General features: G+C 37.5%; 1 protein-coding gene across 1 annotated transcript in view; it reads right to left on the bottom strand.

Moving 5' to 3' along the window:
• LOC140155012 (DNA polymerase delta catalytic subunit-like) overlaps positions 1-16,296 on the bottom strand; it is a 41,864-nt gene that overhangs the window by 15,172 nt on the left and 10,396 nt on the right. Inside the window, exons 5-20 of the mRNA XM_072177683.1 lie at positions 15,875-16,001; positions 15,177-15,345; positions 13,921-14,147; positions 13,359-13,525; positions 12,402-12,647; positions 11,866-11,976; positions 11,273-11,464; positions 10,217-10,305; positions 9,416-9,526; positions 7,697-7,810; positions 6,490-6,637; positions 4,524-4,619; positions 2,963-3,100; positions 2,418-2,590; positions 1,558-1,710; positions 731-833 (exon numbers count right to left, since the gene is read on the bottom strand). Of these exons, the coding sequence (XP_072033784.1) occupies positions 731-833; positions 1,558-1,710; positions 2,418-2,590; positions 2,963-3,100; positions 4,524-4,619; positions 6,490-6,637; positions 7,697-7,810; positions 9,416-9,526; positions 10,217-10,305; positions 11,273-11,464; positions 11,866-11,976; positions 12,402-12,647; positions 13,359-13,525; positions 13,921-14,147; positions 15,177-15,345; positions 15,875-16,001 (2,364 nt within the window). The remainder of the gene's footprint in view (positions 1-730; positions 834-1,557; positions 1,711-2,417; positions 2,591-2,962; positions 3,101-4,523; positions 4,620-6,489; positions 6,638-7,696; positions 7,811-9,415; positions 9,527-10,216; positions 10,306-11,272; positions 11,465-11,865; positions 11,977-12,401; positions 12,648-13,358; positions 13,526-13,920; positions 14,148-15,176; positions 15,346-15,874; positions 16,002-16,296) is intronic.

Here is a 16,296-nt window from a genome sequence, read left to right as displayed (position 1 = left end):
GGTATTATTGTGTACAGTTAAAAACTTTTTTCCCAGTTTTTAAAATTTGATGCAGACGGTGGAGAACAACCAACCAACTGCTTTGATAGGAGGGGCTTATTTGGCCCACCTATTTGGTCCTGATTTAAGATGTCCTCATCAGGTCACCAACTGGAAGCTACACTGGAATCATTCTCAAGATTGCTAGAGTACAATACAATTCACCTACTACAACTGTACTGGCTATGGTATCCTTTTGTGTTGTATTTAGAGAATAAAGGTATTGTTTTTAGTCAGCTGGAGTGCATCTATCGTCTCATATAACACGGCGACATCATTACTTTAAGTAAAACAACGAGGCTAAGCTGAGTTGTTTTACGCCAAAAAATGATGTCGCCCGTGTTATATGAGACGATAGATGCACGACAGCTGCTAAAAACAATACCTTTATTCTCATTCTTAAACACTTCAATTCAAATAAAAATATCATACAAATTTTAATCAAATTAAATCTACATTTTGCAAGGAATTACCTAGGGCTTAATCCTGTTGGCCTTTACGCTGCTGACCCGTGTGATATCGTGTCATATCACACGGGTAAAGCTGGGTAAGAACCAATAAGATTGCAGGAACGTTCTTAAGTGTTTAAGAATGTTCTTTGCACAGTTCTGGAGACAGTTAACCCTATGACCTCTCATGTAAGAACCCCATACAAGGAGAGGTATACAGACTTGTGTTTTATGCCACTTACCTCTGACTTCTCATAAGCAGCACATCCTTTGGCACCAGCTATGATTACATAAGGCACTCGGTCTCCTAGAGCTGGAGCGCTACCGGCATCTCTCTTCCTCATCCTGAGTAAAGAAGAATACGACAATAAGTGAGTACATGAATTAATGCTAGGGTTGGGATTTTCGGATAATTTTGTGCCCGGGTACCCGTTTATTTTTCGGCGGTACTGGGTACCAAATTAACAAAAACAAAAAAAAACTTTTTTTTTTTTAAAGTTTTTTCTGGACCTAGACCTAAATGCTAGGATCATTCATGGTTGACCTAAAAAAAAAAAAAAAAATTCAAGATGTTTTGTATTTTTAATATGAACATTGATGTCATACTCTATTAATGATTTCAAAATGCATTGAATTTGTTTTTTTGTTTTTTTTTATTCCTGCCCGGGTACTCGGCTACCCGGGCGGGACTCGAATTCCCGGACTCGGTCCCTACCTTAATTAATGCATAACTAGCATACACAAACAGGACTGAAGGGCTTATAACAGGTATATGCTAATGGGTCTATAATTTGCCTCATTGTTAACAACTATTGTGGGAAACATAGAGATGGTGATTCCGAATGGCATGTTTTCTTGGAGAAAAAAATGTATGGTAGATTAAGACAAAATGACAGAACGATTAACATTTAACGTAAGGCTGAGTTTTACAATAAGGTATGAATTACTTCTCAACAACATGCTATCAACAGGCCTTACCAACTGGAATACATCTACCTAAATGACATAGATCAATAACACTGTTTTCACTTTTTAATAGTTTACCCAATAACAAGTTGACAATACTAACCTTGCAGCAAGCTCAACATGGGCTTGTTTGGCGGCATACTCCTCTCCAGTCTTGGTAAGCTCCTTGGTGATAACCAACTGTGATATATCTACACGATTACATAGCAGATCAGATATTGTTTGCTTGGCATGTTCCACTGCACCATTTGGGTCTCTGAAATTAGGGAACCGACCAACAGATATTAGTATTTTGTGTAGATATTTTAACAGTCTGGCTTCTAAATGACCAGAATACTATGGAACCAACCAATCAAAGCACAGACCTACATTCACTATTTCTAAGCAAAAAAAAAAAAAAAAAAAAAAAGAATTGTGCAAATGAATAGGCCTGGAATACTGTACTGTCTAAGCATTGACTTTTATGGACTCAGTTGCAACTTTTAAAACAGCCTCTTTTTTGCATAATGAACCATTGTGACCAAACGCAATGATGTGTGATGCTATAAATTGTCCAGATGTGTAAAACAAAGAAAGCTACACATACCTTTTTACATTTCGTAAAATATTTTTCCGATTTATTTCAAAAGGCATTGGGGGAACTTGTAAGATAGTGAGGTGCGCTGTTGCCACAGAGGAGAAAGAAACAGAGCGTGTGTTCCTGTGTATTGTATGATGTAAGTTCTCGCATATTCATGAGGGCCGATTGTTCGATCGTGCCGTGTCTAACAATCATGCCAGCGCTGCGTGCCTTCGCGTATACGCGATAGAGCATTACCTGCTTTCGCGATTAACCATGAAAATATGTGGTAATTGCGTAGCAGTCGCATCTCATGGAACAATCGGCCCTAATTATCGGGTGATGCTGAGACTTTGTCTGGTTGCACGCACTCTGTTTCTTTCTCCTCTGTGGCTGTTACATACCTATCTATAAGGATCTTCTGTAAGCAAGCACTGACAAGGTTAGCAGCTAGTTGACAGTTATCTCGTCGGACCGTTTCAATCCCTTTGCAGTCCATTTTGTCGTATGTATCTGCTTTGGTGAAGTACAGGCCAGCATATCGCTTCTTGTTGATAAGAAGGTATGGGAAATACACCTGAAATATTGTGAAAAATAAAAGAAATACATCAAGAAGAATTTACACTTGCACTCTTGACTGGGAGAATTCTGTTACCCATGATACAAAAACTCGCGGCGCTGATCTTGGCTGTGATGATTTATTGTGGTATGCATAGGGTGTGCGTTTCTTAGTTGCAAATCCCTGATTGTTGCTAAATGGTTTCAATAGTGTGCCTTGGGCCACCGCAGTCAGTGAATTCCTGTAAGTGCGCCGAGGCATGGGGGTTTATGCCTTTGCGTAGCACACTATAAATCATTGTACTTTTTTTTAATAAGCTCCTCCAGACACATCTGCACCTCTACAAGCAGCCAAGTCCCATTTGCCAAAGAATACTCTCTCTGACCTTACCTTTTCAAATTCCAACTTGATTGGCTTGGCAAATGTAGTAGAAATATGATCTGCAGCTTCTTTACCGAGTTCCATACTTTCTGCTACAGTTGCAACTCCAAACCTCACCATGACAGAATCAGTATCTCCATATATGACCTGCAAAATATATCAACAACATAACATGATTGTCAAAATGGTGTACATCATGTATGTCTGGTTTTAAAGTATATGTACCAATAGAATGCATTCGTTCGATCGGTATGACATCACTCGTTATAGATCGCTTCATCGCATGTTTTTGCCGGGATTTGGCTGTTCCACACAAAAAAGGCACAAAAAATAAGATTCATAACACCGTGTATTGATATAGAATGGCACACACGCAGTTGGCGCAATGGTTACGCTAGTTGTGCGTTGCGTAATGTGTGACTGGCGCACGCTTATGTAAATTTACACAAGGGTGAGTTGGGACTTTATTGACGCACGCAGTAACAAAAGCCGAATAATTTCCACCTTATATAAACCGAACAAACTTTAATGTATGAATGTATAAAATGAATACCTCTTGATAAGTAAAGGCAAATTGGTGTTTTCAATGCCGAGAAAATGGACTGGAACTGAAACGCCCTGTACAAACCATTAGGGATTTTACCAGGGTGTCCCCTTTGACAGACGTGAGAAAAAAGTGCAATAGATGGAACAACCCCGACCGAAAGAATACTTGCGAGTAAACTGGCCTGGTACTGTTTGCATTCAACATTCTAACATGTTCTTCATATTATCTAACAGATTTTTGTCTGCTTTGCATACTGTCGTACCTCAAAATTGTGATGAGATGCACTGTAAAATTAACTACATATATAAACTGAGCTCAAAAAGAAACTTATAATTTTTCACAAGGTCATATCTTGAAATCCTCTCCATCAAATTGAACCAAAATTACACACAGGTTTACTTCAATACTCTACTCTTAACACATGTCAGTAACCAAGCAGTTATCCAACTGACACAACAGCAAAATGCACTGACATGGAACAGCTTCCTGGATCACAGTCACAGCCCAGCCCTATTTCATGAAAAAAGTGTATGAAAAGCAGAAAGCAGCACCGTTTTATCATCTGTGCAAGGATCTTGTGTGCATTCTCACAGATTTTTGTGCTGGGTGCCAAATGTTGGGCTGTGAAAGTGGAGGAACTTCCAGGAAGCTGTCCCATGACAGTGCATTTTGCTGTTGTGTCAGATGGACAACTGTTTGGTTACTGACATGTGTTTTGAGTAGAGTATTAAAGTAATCCTGTGTGTCATTTTGGTTCATTTTGATTGACACTATTTTAAGATATGACCTTGTGATTCACAAGTTGTAAAAAATTATAAGTTTCTTTTTTGAGCTCAGTTTATATTAATTTTGAACCATTATCACAATATTATTACATCATGTCCAATCTATTCATGAAAGAATCATGCTAAAATATAAAATAACAATATGAAATACAGCAATAAAACAAATCACATAGCCATTTGAGATACAACAGTATGTGATGCAGACAACGATATAAGGCATATTATCTAATTTTCCTACCTGTGCATTATGTTTAAAGCCATTAGCTATTGAGTACTTGTCTTCTACTAGTTGACGGGTTTGCTCTATCATCAAGCGGCCAAAAGCAGTAACACTCTATTGATAAGACAATATAACAAATATAAACATTCAAATTCATTGGTTTTGCTTTATAATTCTCAAACACTTTTTCATTGGTTCCTATGACAACATAAGACAACTCACCAAGTGATAGTTATAATATGTTGTACTGCTCAGTGTTCACCACTGCTCAAATTAAAATTAAAAAGTGTGAACACAGCTGATTGATTCAAACTTCAGGAAATTCAGTAGAATTCAAGTTTAATTTTTATCTATGTATCTTATTTGAGTAAGTGTTAAAGAATGAAAATGAAAGAATTATTTTATCTGATTGTTCTACTTTAAATAATAGTAATAATGGTATCACATGTGTTAAAGACATGGAAGATGCAGGACAGTGGCTAATAATACCTCTAGTATTCATTTCTTTACAAAACCTTTATGTTCTGCTTATTTTACAAAGGAATTCTACTTGCATGAACATACGAGGGGCAGTCAGTATGTTTTAAGAGTTGACTCGTGACGTCATTTGTGGATCGTTTTCATGGCATTTCTCAATGATTTCATAAACACTGTACCTTTGTCTTTCAAACAACACATGTAAAAATTCTATCACACACATGATTACGTAACAGCATTAGCATAAAATCAATGGTCTAGAGTCACCTGGTGAAATTGAAGCGTTTTTGTTAAGGGAAATAAGAGGCTGAAATGAGGTATTGTTGTATTTTCTATATTTTCTCGGGAATTAAAGAATGGAGAATGCTGCCTTTTGGAACAGTAATAGAACACAAACTACCAGTTCATTAAACCATGTTTGTTGAGCTGTAAAGGTTTTAGTTTATTTAAAATGCATGTTCAAATATGTCTTATTTTTGACAAAAACAAGGCTTTTCTTTCTTTAAAAATCTTGATATTGCCAAAAATAGCAAACATGGAAATTTAAATTTTTTTGCCAGTTCTGTTGACTAATCTCCAAACATTTAAACGGGAGTCTCCCTAGAAAATATTTGAATCTGTGATTAAAATATAACTGTTATTGTACCATTGTTACATTTATACAAAAAGTAGTGGTATAAAGAGAGAGGCCATCGTTTGAATGAGAAATTTATTTTTAAAACTTTTCTGTTCATTTCAGGTTGAGATCATCCATAAAAATTCATATGAATATTTAAATTACAATTTTCAGAGCATTTTGTAATAATTTAGGCCCTATATACATGGAATTAAGCAATTTTCGTGCATTTCCACCATGTTGTATCGGTCATCCCACCTGCGCATGCGCAGATTGTTGTTTCATTTGCACCAGTTATCATCGCACTAAGTACCAGCTCTCACACGTGACCAGTCATTATATTTTAGTCTGTTTCATTTTGGAGATAATTAATGTCATTTGTAATAACTGCGTTTTTCATTTTCGTCATTTTTGCAGAATAATTTTGCTTCCATTCAAGCCCTAAAGTTGTTGAAGTTTCCAGACGTCCCATTTCCACCACAGTTTAATGGCAAGTCTCATATTTTACCAAATGCAAACGGAGGACCTAGTGTTTATTCATTCCCAAAACTAGCCATATGCACCTTGTACTTCTGCTGTTTTCGGACATTGTAAACACATGTTTTTTCTGTAATTTAAAAGGCCCGCCTTTTTGCGTGATTTGGCAGTGTCCCTAGTATATTGATTTTATGCTAATGCTGTTACGTAATCATGTGTATGATATAATTTTTACATGTGTTGTTTGAAAGACAAAGGTACAGTGTTTATGCAATCATTGAGAAATGCCATGAAAACAATCTACATATGATGTCACGAGTCAACTCTTAAAACATACTGACTGCCCCTCGTATGTTTACTTGTGATTCAACTAGAACAAGTAAGTACATGTGACTTGTTTATTTCCAATCATACCTGTGATATTTCTAGGCAAGGCAATTTGCCAACCTGTGCCCCAGTGAATCCATACACTGAATTAGCGCTCACTTTAAGCGCTAACTGACGTCCATCAAGCACTTTTTTCCGCAAGGGATCAGTCTCTTTCTTCAGGTCAGCTTTGGCCCTGTTTAACATGAGATAGATAAATTATTAAGTCAACAAAATATAGTCATTGGGTTAAGAAGCTGAGGTTACAAAAGAAGATACCAACCAACGAGTGATATGGGCAGAAATTTAAAACTCTCCTAAAATCATGAAGTTGTAATCAATGCTCTCTTAAAGTACTCCCAAAGTTGTACTAAGTTCTGGATAGAAATCCTCCCTTAACATAATCATGACTCGTGGTGGCATTTTAAGCAGAGTTGAAGTTTTCAAAATTAATGTTCTAATAAATGCACCTGTAACATACATATATTCAACTTAAAACATAGGCCTATTTCATCATGACGGATGTCTCCTCATTTGTAAGTCATGAGAAATAGGACATTTTGAATATTTTGGTGAATTGTATAGGCCCTAAAACTGATACAAATATCAGGGTTCTCACAAATTTTTAAAAGTTCCATCACCTTTCACAACCAAATCACAGAATTCCAGACTCACATACTTCACCAGCAAATGACCTCCATTTTCTTTTCTTTTACCTTCATTTAATACACAAATTCTCACTCTTTAATTTCAAAACTTTTGACCTCTCTCTGGAATTGCCATGACCACTATTAAACTTTAATGGCTTTTCACTTTTTGTTTCAACCTTACATGATTTGTCACGAGTTTGCGGAAACCATAAACTGAAGAGATACAGACCATTGACTAACAGGTACAGTCCCTGGGCTTTGCATGCTGACAATTTTTCGCATATTCATGAGGGCCTATCATTTGATCATGCTCATCCACCAAATCACACTAGCCTTGCATGCTTTCCCACTTACGAGATAGAACATTGAGAGTCTTCGCGTTTGCGTAAAAGACGGCAGAAATATGCAGTATATGCATAGCAATTTCACCTGTTGATTGATTCTTCACATTCAATTTTCAGGCAAGATTTCTGCTAGAAATTTTTTTTATATAGGTGGTATCAAAAGCCTTACAAATCATGTCTATTTGGTATTGATTAATATATAATCCCAGTTGTGGATAGGATACAGCGCACGACTATCACAATACTTCTTACACAACCAACCTTTTTCTTGCAGTTAACAAATCTTCCAGAATTTCTGGCAGAAGTCCTCTTCTGAGCGTCGCTTTGACAAAGTAATTGCCTGATGGGGTCTTAATATATTGATCCGGATCGAGACTGAAAAAGTAATCACATGCACAAAACTGGTTATTTTAATTTGTTTCAATGTGGTTTAAAATTTCATTACAAGTGGTTACGGTTGTGATATACTGTCTGCCTTATGACTTAAAGGAGGATTTTGTGATCCTAGCATCCTCTTTTTATGACATTTTTCAGTTTTCTCAAAGCGTTGATGATGTTATTGATCCATCTGCTTGGAGCGGGAACCTTGATTGGTTGTTTTGATGCTGGAGACACAAATACCACTTCCAGGAAAATCAAAACATCCGGTTAAGGTTCCTGCTCCAAGTAGATGTATCAATAACATCATCAATGCTTTGAGAAAGCCAAAAGGTTTCTGGCGAAACTGTCATCAGAAAAACCCGTAACGTAAGTTTTTCATTTGGTCTTGAAAAAATGAAGTAGAACATTGAAAAGGGCTTACAAAGTGTTTGTATATCATGTACATCACTATTATAACCATTCTCAGTCTTGTAAAATAGTTTATGTGTTTGCATGTTGGCAATTGGGATGTTAAGGTGTGATTTGGTACTTACGTGTCTCTCATTGTTGGTGACAGCAGTGTAGTGTAACATAGATTGTGTGCTTGCATATAATGGATGGATATTACTTACGTGTCTCTCATTGTTGGTGACAGGAGTGTAGTGTAACATAGATTGTGTGCTTGCATAATGGATGGATATTACTTACGTGTCTCTCATTGTTGGTGACAGCAGTGTAGTGTAACATAGATTGTGTGCTTGCATAATGGATGGATATTACTTACGTGTCTCTCATTGTTGGTGACAGCAGTGTAGTGTAACATAGATTGTGTGCTTGCATAATGGATGGATATTACTTACGTGTCTCTCATTGTTGGTGACAGGAGTGTAGTGTAACATAGATTGTGTGCTTGCATAATGGATGGATATTACTTACGTGTCTCTCATTGTTGGTGACAGGAGTGTAGTGTAACATAGATTGTGTGCTTGCATAATGGATGGATATTACTTACGTGTCTCTCATTGTTGGTGACAGCAGTGTAGTGTAACATAGATTGTGTGCTTGCATAATGGATGGATATTACTTACGTGTCTCTCATTGTTGGTGACAGCAGTGTAGTGTAACATAGATTGTGTGCTTGCATAATGGATGGATATTACTTACGTGTCTCTCATTGTTGGTGACAGGAGTGTAGTGTAACATAGATTGTGTGCTTGCATAATGGATGGATATTACTTACGTGTCTCTCATTGTTGGTGACAGGAGTGTAGTGTAACATAGATTGTGTGCTTGCATAATGGATGGATATTACTTACGTGTCTCTCATTGTTGGTGACAGCAGTGTAGTGTAACATAGATTGTGTGCTTGCATAATGGATGGATATTACTTACGTGTCTCTCATTGTTGGTGACAGCAGTGTAGTGTAACATAGATTGTGTGCTTGCATAATGGATGGATATTACTTACGTGTCTCTCATTGTTGGTGACAGGAGTGTAGTGTAACATAGATTGTGTGCTTGCATAATGGATGGATATTACTTACGTGTCTCTCATTGTTGGTGACAGCAGTGTAGTGTAACATAGATTGTGTGCTTGCATAATGGATGGATATTACTTACGTGTCTCTCATTGTTGGTGACAGCAGTGTAGTGTAACATAGATTGTGTGCTTGCATAATGGATGGATATAGCGAGGAGAAATCCAGAGTAGCTATTGGTGTGTCATAATAACTGCAGGAGAAATAAAACAACATATATGAGGCTTAAGACAAAACTGTCATTATCAGAAGGTAGAAAGAGGCAGAGAGCAGGGTTGTAGTCACGGTGGTCGGCAGTAACCAGTACTCAGCCTGACCGACCGGCACTCAAGGGAATTATAGGTCTTGTCGACCAGCACGAAAATGACAAAATGTCCTCAAAACAGCTGTCAAATGCCATTCTGTCAAGTAATTGCCATTCTGATTCAATTTTTTCTAAATTTCAGCCGGCACTAAAATTTGGCTAGATACAACCCTGGGAGAGAGACAGACAGAGTCACAGAGGGGAGACATAGACAAGAGACAGAGACTGATACACAGAGAAAGAGAGACATACAGGCGCAGGGGAAAGAAACAGAGGGCTTGAGACCTGCTCCAGTTATAGCACAAATCACTTGCCTGGAGTTTATTACAATCATGTTGCATGATAACTCTGCATCAATTAAACCATCATTCATCATTTACATGTAACACTCATCATTTATATATTATGCAAATCATTTCTTCAATATCAGAAGACAGAAAAGAAAAATGAGAAAGACAAAATTAACAACAGCCATAGCCAAGAAAACAGATATAAAATGGACCTTATACTATAGTTATAGCTTATGATGAAGAAAAGAGGTGGATCTTATAAGCTGTGACATAGAGGGAACAAACTTACCCTTTGATTGGGTCAATAACATAGCCTCCAGTGTAGTCATCCCCAGTATCAACTTTCTGTGCTGGCATTACCAAGTCTTGTGTCTTAGCCTGTGGAAGAGACAAGCACAATCAAACACTCAAATATGAAATATCTAACTTCTCTTTCAACCACCACATCAGGGGCTCAATTTTGTTACCCTGTTAAAACTGATTCTTGCAAACTCTTTGTCGTAACCAGAGATGCCAGTCAGTTTCACTCAAAAAACCTGTAAAACCTGAAAAAGCATGTGTATGCAGGCCAAAAGCCCCATAACGGGCTGAAAATAAATATTGGGACTCGCAAAAAACGTGAAAACTGGCATCTCTGTGTAACTTAACACATACAGAAACGATAGGATATGATGTGGGGAGAGTCAAATCTGATTCTTGTAAACTAACAGCCCTCGAATTAACCCACGGCACCCATGGCATTTTGCCGTGGGTGCCCATCCCCACTGCCGTAATGCCCTCAAAATATGTCCTTTATCCAAAGCAGTCACTTGCCGTGCCCTCTAATGAAGTTGCTGCTGGTGCCCCAGCCCTGCCCCTTCATTATAAAATCATCTATCAGACTGTTTGTGTGTGTTTTTTTCACTTTTGAGAAATTGCCTTGGTGCCTTTCTCAAATTTTCAACAGTTGCCATGATGCCCTCTTGAAGTATTACAAACTGCCGTGCTGCCTTGCCTTTTCAGTGAAAATCCAAGGCAATTATCAACTTGCCCTAAAAAAGTTGCCGTGCCCCTTCAGGTCCTTAATTCGAGGGCTGTAAACTAAGTTTAAGAGAATCATTGCGAGAATTGATTCTCTGATTATTGCCAAATTTGAGGCCCTGCACATGAACATAATGAAGGTTTGGAAGTTTGGATAATGGTATTGAGGATTTTGCTATCTCCGGAATGGGCAGAGGAGTGATCTGATCAAATGTTTAAAAGAATCAGATATATCTCCACCTTGTGCAAACATTACAGTTATGGCATATTCAATAACATAGATTCTTCAAAGTATAACCCAATCAAAGAAGAATACCTGACCTACCTTTCTGAGTAGTTGTGAGACAACCTTAATCTGTTGACCTCTGGAGAGCAAATATGACAGTGGTACTCCTGTGACACGAGCCATTTCCATGTAATTGATGATACTCATAAGCTTATCTAAGAGTCGTATGGGTAGGTATGCATCCTTCAGGCAGTACACAGCCAAACGTCTCCTTGTCTGGTCATTGCCATTCTATGAAACAACAATGATCAATATAACGGTATTAATGGTCAATAATTGAGCCATTGCCGATATTCCTGTGTATGTGATCTAGATATTTGTATCAAGGATCTAGTTGATTTTTATACCTAATTACATTGGGCTATACCAGCTGAAATCCATACACCTCCTATGGAAGACACAACCTTATTCACACACAGGGGTGTGAATTTCCAAGGAAGTTACCGGAATGGGCAACTCCCATTTTAAATCTACACCCCACGGGTGGGAGAGGGGGTGTATGGATTTCAACTGAAATAGCTCATTATATTGTATCAAAAGACCTCATGTTCTTCTAATTACAGCCAGAGACTTAATGGGTCACATTTGCTGCATTTATAATTCAGTTGAATGTTGTGTGAAGATGACCTTACCTGTAGATCTGTAATGATAGAGTGATGTACATCCTCCTTTTGTTCTTGAAGAAAATGATAACTCACTGCATTCAACCGGTAGGATCTCAGTTTGTAGTCGCGCACCAAAACCTAACCAACAGAACAATGGAAATACCTAGCAAATTACAAAGTCAAACCAGTGGCAAACAATGAATGAGAGAATGGTACAATGGGTAATCTCACCTTGTATGCTATCAACTTGGGATCAATGGTATTTTTCCAAAAATATAGCAAAATGATAGACATGTTTTATTTTGATCCTCAAATATGACAATTGATATAACTGATTTACCTTGTGTGCTAATGATAAACCATATTGGCATTTCCTAAAAGCTGTTGCAAAAGACATCAAAACTATGTCATTACATGGTCAATCTACATGCTAGCAACTTGAGACTAAGTCACATCAAAGGTGAAAAGAGTTTCAATTAGTTTGCAAAGGATTTGGGAAATTTCCAAATCTAAACCTATAACAAATCAATTCACATATTTATATTATACAATGAGTAACTCACCTGTAACAAATCAAACTGCACCCTGCCATCCATGTTCACATACTTATTTTCCCTCTTTCCAAGCTGTTTAGACTGGAATGACTGGTCCTTTACCACGCTGCGAACATCCTTCAGACGAGACAGGTAGGGGAATTTGTTAACCTTGAGGGCGCTGGCACGATTCATCAGATATGGATTGTCAAAATTCTGGATGTTGTAACCAGTTATGATGTCTGGGTCAACCTCTCGGATGAAATCACTCCAAGCCTGCATAATATAATTACAAACAAGTTAAACATCATTATTCATATAATTTGCATTAATGTAATTCACTTTAATGTAAACTGTCTCATTCTTCAGAACATTTTAGACAACCAAGGCATCAATATTTATCTTTTTTAACATATTAACTTTCAACATTTTTCTTTACTGAGTTTCCATGATACTACCCTTCATCAATAAAACAGCAAAAAAATACTGGAAATGTATTTCAAGATAAAACTGCAATTGTGGCGTCAACCAACTTCTTATCCTTGCACACTGAATACTTAGTAATAATATAGTATACATAGTATACACAAAAAATCTGCTTATCTACAGTGGAAATTCCAATTGAATGAACACAGCCTGACATAGCGTGACGATTTTTTGGGTACACAGTGTGATGTATGCCAGCGTGTGCGACTGTGCGTGGGTAACGCGGAAGTGAATCCAACCATGCCGTGATTGGTTAGTATTGTATCCAAGGTCGTGCATTCGCATTGTAGTTTGAAATATGCAAAATGCAATCGCGGTTGGATCAAATACAGCTGTTGAAAGCTGCGTTCATTCAATTGAAATTCCCACTGTAGTTGTTAACACATGCTAAGCTTTTAACACATGCTATACGAGTAAATACTACACATTTTGTCAATAAATACTATTTTTTATTTGTCTTTATCAGTAACAGGTGAACCAGGAAACATCACATTCATTTACCTGTAGTAAATCAGATTCCTTTTTAAAAGGCAGTACATGTGACCCTACGATTGGAGCGCATGTGTTCAATGTAAACACATTACGTATAAACGGATCTCTCTCTCCTTGTCTGATCACCATGTTTGCAATTTGGATGACTGGATCTTTGTCTGCCTCCGGAAATACACCTGCAATTAGTAGTTAATATAATTGGCGAGATCATTGATAAAATTAAGACAATTACAAGCATTGTATGTCAAGTTCATGATTCTGAGACACAAAAGAAAAAAAGTTTTTCAGTTGGAACATTTGACAACAAGCAAGCAATCTTTTTTTGGGGGGGGGGGGGCCTAATAAAAGTAGATACTGTAAAACAAATGTCACAGTCATTAATGTTGGTACATGTACACGCTTTCACTCAAAAACAGAGGGATGGGATGCTGCTTATTAGACCAAGTATGATATTATGTCTGTCTGAGCTTAAATTAGGAAGCACTGCATATTTCTTTCTTAAGTCTAGAATCCATTTTGTAAGCTTGCTCACACGAACGACAACAACCCCAAATATAATAGACACACATACCTTTCCTTCCAGCACATTCTATGTCATAGCTAAGAATACGAAATGGCGCCATCTTCTCCCATTTTCCTTCAGTGGAATGACTAATAAATGCATCCCAAGCTATGTCCAATTCTATCTGGCATAGCGAGGTAGGTGCATTTGCTCCCCCACTCAGCTTGCGTAGTTGATACTTGCCAGCAGGCAACTCAATCCAGTTGCATCCTACAACGTCAGTGTCCACCATAAATCTGTGAAATCAATATACAACCACTGTTAATACAGGGCTACACCATTTACACCAATGTCGAAGTGCCATCAATGAGTTGAGGTAGCTGTTTCAGCACACACATCTATCTATGGTATCTTTAAGCAGGGGTGTGTATGCGCCAGCGCTGAGCTGAACATTTGAGATTTGAAGCATCGCCCAATGAAATGCGCACTGGAGATACATACATACATGAGAGCTTTTGTTACACCCCATTTCAAAAGATCACAGCGTGAAAAACCAAAACATATGCAAAATATATACAAGAAACAATTGACAAACAAAAGAAAAATGAAACAAGCAAAATTATGTTTGCGGAAACAGGTGAGTTTTGAGGCCTTTTTTAAAGGCAGAGACTGTTTCAGCACTTCGCACAGATGACGGTAAATTGTTCCAGATCAGAGGTGCATTGTAGGTAAATGCCTTGTCGGCAGCGGATTTAAAAGTCCAACTGCGTATGATCGGCACATTTAAACGAAAAGTGCGATCTGAGGCGGATCTAAGGCCCTCGAGAGGATTCCTAAGTTCCAGACATGATGACAGGTATTCTGGTCCAATGCCGGCAAGGCATTTAAAAACATACAGCATGGCTTTGAATGTTATTCTGCCATATCACGGTGAAATATGGTACAGTGCAACATTTATTCAAAGTTCCCTATCTACTATTGCATACAATCCACTAATAATTTTAGGAATATTCACTCTGGAAACAAACTAAATGATATATTGATTGGCTGTCGATAGATACTAGTGTTAGCATCGCTATTAGTTAAACTTAAAGCAACTTGTTTGCCACATAGCTTCAAAATTTTGGCCATGACTGAATCCTTAGTACACTGTAGCTTTTGCACTTGCTACCAGCATTTGATCAACTAGCTGCTGCTACTGCTAGTATTATACAGCTTTATATAGCTAGTATAAAACAAACTTTATGTTCAACAATGCAGTATTTCCATATTTTTTCCAAACTTATAATCTGGGTGTAGTGGCAGAAAAAGATTCTTAAACTTACCTGATTTCAAAATCAATGTTACTTTCATAACTTTGAAATCCTTGGGCTGGATATGGTGGTACTGAGATGCCTTGCTCTAACAATCTCTTACATGGTGCTATCAGCTTGGGATATGCCACTGTGATCTTCAGAAATGGGATACTCTTCATGCCATGGTAACCATACAAATCTTTAGAACAAAGACAAAATAACACATTGAAATCAATCATTTCATGTTTATATTATGTACTGTTGATGCCCTTTGTGTGACAACGAGGCAGAGCTGCAACGTGCTAGAAATTAATAAAAGGATTTTTTTTTACTTTGCAATTAAAAGGCCAAAATCAGAGAATAGATGGCATCCTAAAGAATATTTAAAGTCAAATAAACCAAAAGATTGATCAAGTCAGCTATGAAACAAAACTAGTTGTGTTTTTAAGTTCACATCCATCATCATTTATCACAATCATTTTTCAGGCAAAGAAATACCAGCAATACCCATGCATAGGAATAAGTCAGACACACAATGAAAGCATCAAGTGCTCTTAGCCAGTCCCAATCCCTCCCTCAGCAACATGGTTCAGTCTGCTTTGCTATTGGTGAGAAGAAGTTCTTAAAGGGATAAGGGCTTTGATAAGCTTATAAAGCTGAGTTTGACCTGTTCTTATCCAAGGGCCATATGGGCATTGTGTGAAACAAAGGGTGATATCTCGGCTTACTTTCTTTGATGACCACATCTATTGCCAGCACAGCTGTCGTCACACTATCTCTATTGGATTTCATGTCGGCAAGGACCAGCTTGTTTAGTCCATCTCGGAATTTTTCACAGTGCTCCTGTTTAAAATCCTATGTAGACAAGTTTGAAAACAAAGTTAGAAAAAGGTGCATAAATGCTGCTACTATGTAAAATATGTCACTTAATTTATGAATGACCTTTCATTTAAGAAAATAAGATATCCAGGCATATTTAAAACATGTTTTCCTTCAAAAAAATAATTCAGCCAAAAACATAGGGCTCTGTAAAGAAGAGGGCTGGATATTGATAAATAATTTTTTCCCTAAAACCTCTCCAGCAGGTAGGGTTGGTTGATAGATATGATTATTTTTTTAAAGATTACACTACATAAATAATTAACTAATA

The sequence above is a fragment of the Amphiura filiformis genome, chromosome 6 (assembly GCF_039555335.1).
Source record: "Amphiura filiformis chromosome 6, Afil_fr2py, whole genome shotgun sequence".
Lineage (NCBI taxonomy): Eukaryota > Metazoa > Echinodermata > Ophiuroidea > Amphilepidida > Amphiuridae > Amphiura > Amphiura filiformis.
Note: the sequence above shows the minus strand (reverse complement) of the source record. Positions and strands in the feature narration are given on the sequence as shown.